Source organism: Rhea americana, unplaced genomic scaffold (genome assembly GCF_003343005.1).
Source record: "Rhea americana isolate MKP2758 unplaced genomic scaffold, rheAme1 scaffold_138, whole genome shotgun sequence".
Classification (NCBI taxonomy): Eukaryota; Metazoa; Chordata; class Aves; order Rheiformes; family Rheidae; genus Rhea; species Rhea americana.
The window spans coordinates 60,279-67,004 of NW_028185461.1; the positions used below are offsets into that span (position 1 = coordinate 60,279).

The 6,726-nt window shown below is 36.2% G+C and overlaps 1 protein-coding gene across 1 annotated transcript in view; it reads right to left on the bottom strand.

Annotated features, from left to right (window-relative positions):
* Positions 1–6,726, bottom strand: part of MYH10 (myosin heavy chain 10) — a 97,455-nt gene that overhangs the window by 49,979 nt on the left and 40,750 nt on the right. The window contains exon 4 of the mRNA XM_085298296.1: positions 3,700–3,802. Coding sequence (XP_085154422.1) covers positions 3,700–3,802 — 103 coding nt within the window. The remainder of the gene's footprint in view (positions 1–3,699; positions 3,803–6,726) is intronic.

Here is a 6,726-nt window from a genome sequence, read left to right on the forward strand (position 1 = left end):
AAACAAAAAACAAATTAATTTCTTTAATCTGAATCAGAGCTAGACAGTACCAGGTAACTGGACATGGAACAAGTGGTGGAGGAATGCAATTTACAAACTTAACTATTCTATATATTACTACAGCTSTAAAAACCTTTTGATTTAATATACTAAATAGGATCCAGGCACATCCAATTGAGAACTGCAGTTAAGATAATCCACCAACTTCATCTAGCCTGCAAAACAACTTCATGGAAGTCCTTGGGGAATGACAAGCGGCACTTTTTCTTTGGAAAAAAATGTGAGCTTTTTTTTTTTAAAAAAAAAACTATTATTATTATTTCTTCATTTTGCACCAACTTCTCTCCCCATCTGGAAACATTAAATTTTTAAAATAAAACAGAACAAGAGTCATAATTCAGGCTCACTACTTAACCATATTAAAGCAACTCTGCAACATATACATTATGATACATAATGATTTCATTCTTTCCTCTCATTCCCACATTATTCAGTACATAGGAGACTGATTAGGCACAAAACTAAGCAGTGTGGAAGAATTCTCCATGTCTTCTGCACCCCCTTGCTTTACCTAAACCCTCTTCTGCCGCATCAACCTCCTCCCTATACTTAATAGTTACCTGCCCTTGTTCTCTTGCTCTTGTTGTTCTGAGCATTCATTTTTGTTCTCCACATTTCCTCAGCCAATATAAAGGTAACTGATAGCGAAGGTGGTGCTATGAGYAGCCGAGGAGCATGAAAACAGTCAGCAGTATGGGTCATTTCTCAGAGATCCCCCAGCAGGTGGTCCACACATGCCCCGGTCTTACCACAGCAMGGTAAGACACAATTGTGTAGACAGAATGTTCTCATTTACTTGCAAWTTGTTAAAACTGCCCCATCCTTTTCCCCAAAAAAAATTTAGAGCTCAAATTTGTTGAATACGAAGCTAAAGTTTTCAAAGATGTACACACATCAGTCCTGAAGATCAACCAAGCACACGACAGTCTCAYTTTCATCCCACCTTAAATCTTCAGATGAGCCTATGCTCATAGCTAAGTGCAGGTACATCTCCCTTCCCTCTCTTATGTGGCTTTAGAAAGCCTAGCCTCTATTCCTAATTTAAGAGACCATGTTAGTCCCACTTAGCTCTGYTAAGTCCCGTAATTAATAATGTTTCTCTTTTCTCATCTACATTTGTTTTAAACCATCACTACCTAGTGACACCTTCTAGTGCAGTTTCCAAGACAATACCTTTAACATTCTTTCAAATTATATAGAAAATAAGACAGCGTGACTATAGATTGAAACGTTTGAAAATTAAGAAATGCTAGTAATAGTAGTAGAAATGCTGGTTGCTCAACTGTAATTCCACTCTATGTGGCTACAATGTATTACTAACTCCAGTTTCCCGACACTTCCTGCAGAAGTGTCACATGCCAAGGACTTCTCAGACCTCACCTGCAGGAATGCAGCCACTACCGAGTATGAGCAGAGAGAGACACGACTGTTGAGAAACTCACAGACAAAGCAGCTGAATGCTGAACACGACAACAACGTTCTCCAAGGGGCGCGTGGAGCTGTTCTCCTACGTGGTGCTCCTCACACAAGCCAAGCGTTTCACAATCAGTACTTCTGAGAAGCATATTTGGTGAGTGTTCGTACAGAAGAGCTAGAACTGAGTGCCTTACAGCGCAGAATATCACTGCTACTTTGGGGATGCCTGAGGCGTCAAACTAGGTTTCTATAACAGTTTTACTGTCATCTTTATCTGGCATAGCAGGCAGAGTTTACCCTAGACTTCAAAACAGCACTGTGAAAACTATTACTTATTCATCAGCGTAAAATCATTTTGTAAAACAAAAATCCACGCTGCCTTCAAAACACTTTCAGTAATATGCATGTGACTGATCATCACTTTTAACAGGACAGATAAAAACAAAACCATGACTAGCACTCTATTTAGCATCTTCTCTACGCACAGGGTAAGGCAGAGGTCCTACAGAAGCCATTATGGAGAGTTTTTTAATGCATATGGACACAGGAAAGAATTAAGGTTGCAYGTATAACCAATTCTGACACTTAAATTTTGAATGTTAAATGGGTAGGTTGAACATTCTTTGTTTGCAATATRTAAGAAAAAAGGAATTTTAAAGAAAAAGGAAAACTCATTTTATTTTCAAAACTTTGGTTACACAAATATCCTGTTTTGCATAAATTCTTGCTTAATCCAGTGCTTATTATGGCAGTGCAGTGAATGAAGAGCATGATCAAATTATTTAAYATTCATTCAGGACACTATCACAACCTTTACTGAGGGTGAACCAGATTTTACAAAGAATAAAAACTTCCACAATCTGTCATGACAGACATTAATAGTTCATGAAACAGCTGGCTACAACTATCTTCAAAACTCTTTCGAAATTGGCACTACTATGCATTTGGTAACACTGAGAAGAGAATGAAACTGTARTTCCACTAATGATTTAAATGGAGGAAACCAACTCTGCATTAAAAAGGACAACTCATTATTTTTAACCATCCAACTCATCTTCATCAACTTTTTCCATTCCCTCTGTCCATTTGTGTCAGTCGTACAGGCACGCAAACAAAACAGAAGCAGCTTGTTCAAGAAAAAAGCTAAAACTAACTTTTTCTAAATAACTACTTTTAATCAGTTTCCAAACCCAGCAAGTGGCCACAGGAATTATTATGCTGACAAAGCTCAAAAAAGGGTATTTCCTTGATCAACTGTGTTGGCATAAAGTGCTCATGGAAATATAGCATGCTAAAAGCCAAAGAAATATTCAGTATTTTTAGAAAAACCGATAGTAGGGCTTCCAAGTGGTTATTCATGGAACAGGTTCCTAGAGAGAGAGCAGAATCTCCCTTCTTCAAAATTTTCAAAACTCAGATGGACAAGGTCTTGAGCAACTTATTCTCACTTTGATGAGAGCCCTGTTTTGGAGAGAGGTTGGACTAAAGACTTTCAGAAGTCTCTTTCAATCTAAGGTATTTTAAGTATCAACAGTATATTTAAAGAGTATTTGGTACACACACACACACACACACACACACACACACACTGCATACTTTACCACTTCTCCCCTCCAAAAACTGTGGGCAATTTAACATCTGTAGGAATCAAAAAAAGATGCTGTTGGTTCAGGACTGCACAGTTGTGCAGTCAAGAATATTCCTAAATCAAAAACTACAGAAAACCAAGTTTAATGGACTGTGACATTCTAAATAGCACTCTCCAAACCCACATATTTTCCTAACATGATTCAATGCCATAAAGATACACCTAATACCTCCATGAGGGATTATTCCACACTCTCCACCCTCAAGAACTTCCTTTTAAGGCCTGTAACCAATGCACACACACAATCTGCAGCACACTCAGATCACAGCATATATATTTGCAAAGACTASACAGAGGTTTACTGCTTCAGAAAAWKTTGATATTGTTTCTAGTTTCAGGTTTTGCATAGAATTTAATTTCATAGAAGTTAAACAGCTCATATTATCTGGAATATTTGATGCAAATACTCATTTCAGTCACTACAGAAGGGAATAATAGTTCAGCCAAATTACTGGAATAACATTACAGCTGATCTTTAATAGAAAAGTTTAAAAGCAACAGCTTTTTTTTTTTTTAAGCAAAGATCATATTTTTCAAAAATAAAGCAATAAATAAAAGAAAATATCCCAACTTACAGGAATATTATGGTCCTTTCTTCCCTTATGAGAGGAAGCAACATGAGCAAGGTACTGGATAACCTTCTTAGTGTTTTCTGTCTTCCCAGCACCAGATTCACCTCTGCAAAACATTTCAGACATCTTCCTCAAAATTAATTTTCAACAACATATCAGTCATTTCTTTACAGCTACCTCATTTCATTCCATTTATAGCTTAGACTAAACAAACAAAACTCTATTAACCATCTGAAACCAAAAGTATTAGTGTTGCACAGAAATAAAAGGTATTTGTTTAAAGTATTTTCCTCATCCAGATGATCTCCTTAGCATTTAAATATTAACACAATATGTAACATCAGTTGGATTAAAAGCTTTTGACTGTACGTCTGAATTCTTACACTACTTAAAGTAATGACAAACCACCTCTGTCCCTTTGTCCTGGCCATAGACAAATTTTTCAGAGTGCAAATATATATGTAGCACTATTTTAACACATTCCATATTCCAGGACCCAGTTATGAGAACTACTAAGTTGATGAAAATGTTCAGTATATTTAGAAGTCAGTTTCAGAGCATAGTAAAACACAGTTTAAATATACAGATCCTCTCCGCTGCTCATCTCAGATTCTTAGCTAGATTCAAATATATATATATATATATGTGTATATATATATACACACATATATATATATATGTGTGTGTGTGTGTGTGTGTATATATATACATATATATACATATATATAATGACCACAGGGCCATTTCCATTCATTTTAAGAAAAATCACGTTGATTACTGCGAAGTGGTACAGTACACAGAGAACGCACACGTAATGTAGTGTTTATATATATATATATATATGACCACAGGGCCATTTCCATTCATTTTAAGAAAAATCACGTTGATTACTGCGAAGTGGTACAGTACACAGAGAACGCACACGTAATGTAGTGTTTAGAGTCTCTCATAGGCAAATCTTGCAATAGATTTCATTAAGACATAGAGACAGATGTAAAGTAAAAATGTAAGAGATTCACTTATCCTGAGTCAGGACACTACAGGTAAGAAGTCAGACCAAGGTTACATCACAGTCAGAAATGATTAACTACAGTTTTAATCTAGGTCAAACATTAGAATAATTCCACACTTCAAAGAGATTACCAAATTCAACTCATCCGTGATTTAACAGCAGTAACTACTGCAAGAAGACTCCACTTCAAATGAGACAGGGACCACCACTAGCACTTAGGAGTTATATGAAAATAAAAAAGATTTTATTATCTTGGGTTGCAGGAAAAGGATGAAAGTACTTCCATCACTCAACAGTTGTTCAGAAGTTAAGGTCTRGAAACTATCAACTGCTTTATGCTTAAATTCTCTTCAATAAATTAACATTTCTATTATAAATATCTTAACCAGAAAAAACTGCAAACACCTAGAAAATACGCTTGTCAGTCTTGAACTCTTCAGAGTCTTCATAAATACCTTCCTCTACTACATGGCATCTAAGGTAGCTTAGAAACACCCCTATCTTCATGTTACACTTAAGATTTGTAAAAATGGGACAGTACAGCAGCTCAAGTGTTAACTTTACTTATATAGGAAAGATATTATCCTAGATTTTCAAGGAGGATTGAATCTTAASAAAAACATTTATTTTTATTGTTGTTATTATTTTTAACTCTTCCAACCATCTAAATTTATGGAAATCACACTGGACAACTGCACTAGGAGAGATGAGCTTTTGCTAAGAGATAGGAGTATACATACATGTGCATCTATCTACACACATGAACAAGAAATGACACGGACTGAAAAAGCTCATTCATAGTAGCTTAGGAAATTCATTATGGAAGATTAACAAGAGTCTACAAGAGCCTGTTACACACTTCAGATGAAAAAGCTGATCTRTTTGGCCTGACATAATGCTAGTAGCCCCTAGGCTTTGTGGAAGAAAAGCTTATATTGAGAACACTAAATAAAATGGTTCTGCAGACAAGCTATGGGATACTTGCCATGGCCTCAATTACCAAACTGTGGTCTTAAACATTAGAAAATTATYCAAGACCTTTGCTTCTGACCAACACACTTGAATACCGTCAACAATTGCATCATCTTGTCCAGAACTATTTTAAATCTGTTTTTATCATAAAACAGTCATCATCTGAAAATACGTAGTATGAAAAAGATTAGAAATCACTATACTACATCTCCTAAAAGTTTTAGGATAGTAAAGAGGCGAGATGCCTTGAAACTTCTCACTACACTAGCATGGCTTGCCACACACACACACACGCATCACACACACCCACTTTGAAAGATATTATCTAAAGAGCTGGCTGTAAACACTACTTTGAGAATTAGCACATGGATAATTGGGTTTGCTTTATGCAAAGACCAGTGGTATCATCAATACACACCACAGAAGCTGTGTGCACTCTGGGACTGCTACAAATGGAATGGGCACTTTTTAACTCTTAATAAAAAGAGACRTTTCTCTACCTGAAACAGGGTCACTACTTATGAAACTATAATAAACARGTGTGAAGATTGTTAAGCAGAGAACAGACCTCAGATGCCAACTCCTGCTTTCCATTCCCCCCTCCTCCAGCAAGGTTGCCTGTTTACAGATGCATTTTAAAAGYTGCCTAATCCTAAAACTATTCCAGCAAGTAAAAGGGAAGAGAATGAAAAGACCACCAAAATATGCATTTACAAAACACCACAATTTSTTCTTGTCTTGTCATTACAGCTTGGGCAGACATTATTAGCTGCACCTTTAAAACAAAGTAAATAATCTTTTGGGTGAAATTACAGGAACAAAATTTTGTTAAATTAAGAATGAAAAGCTACTCTTCTGGCAAAAAGAACATGCTACAATACAGTCCAGATGTTAACTTTCTAAAGGAAAGCACACAGTTTCAGAATAGCCCACTAATCAACAGGCTTTTCTGGAACACGCACTAGCAAAGCTTCATAAAGCACAGGAAGGTCAAAAGCTTGCCATACATTCCTTTTGGTAGAAAATCCCTTAAATCTACCAGTGCT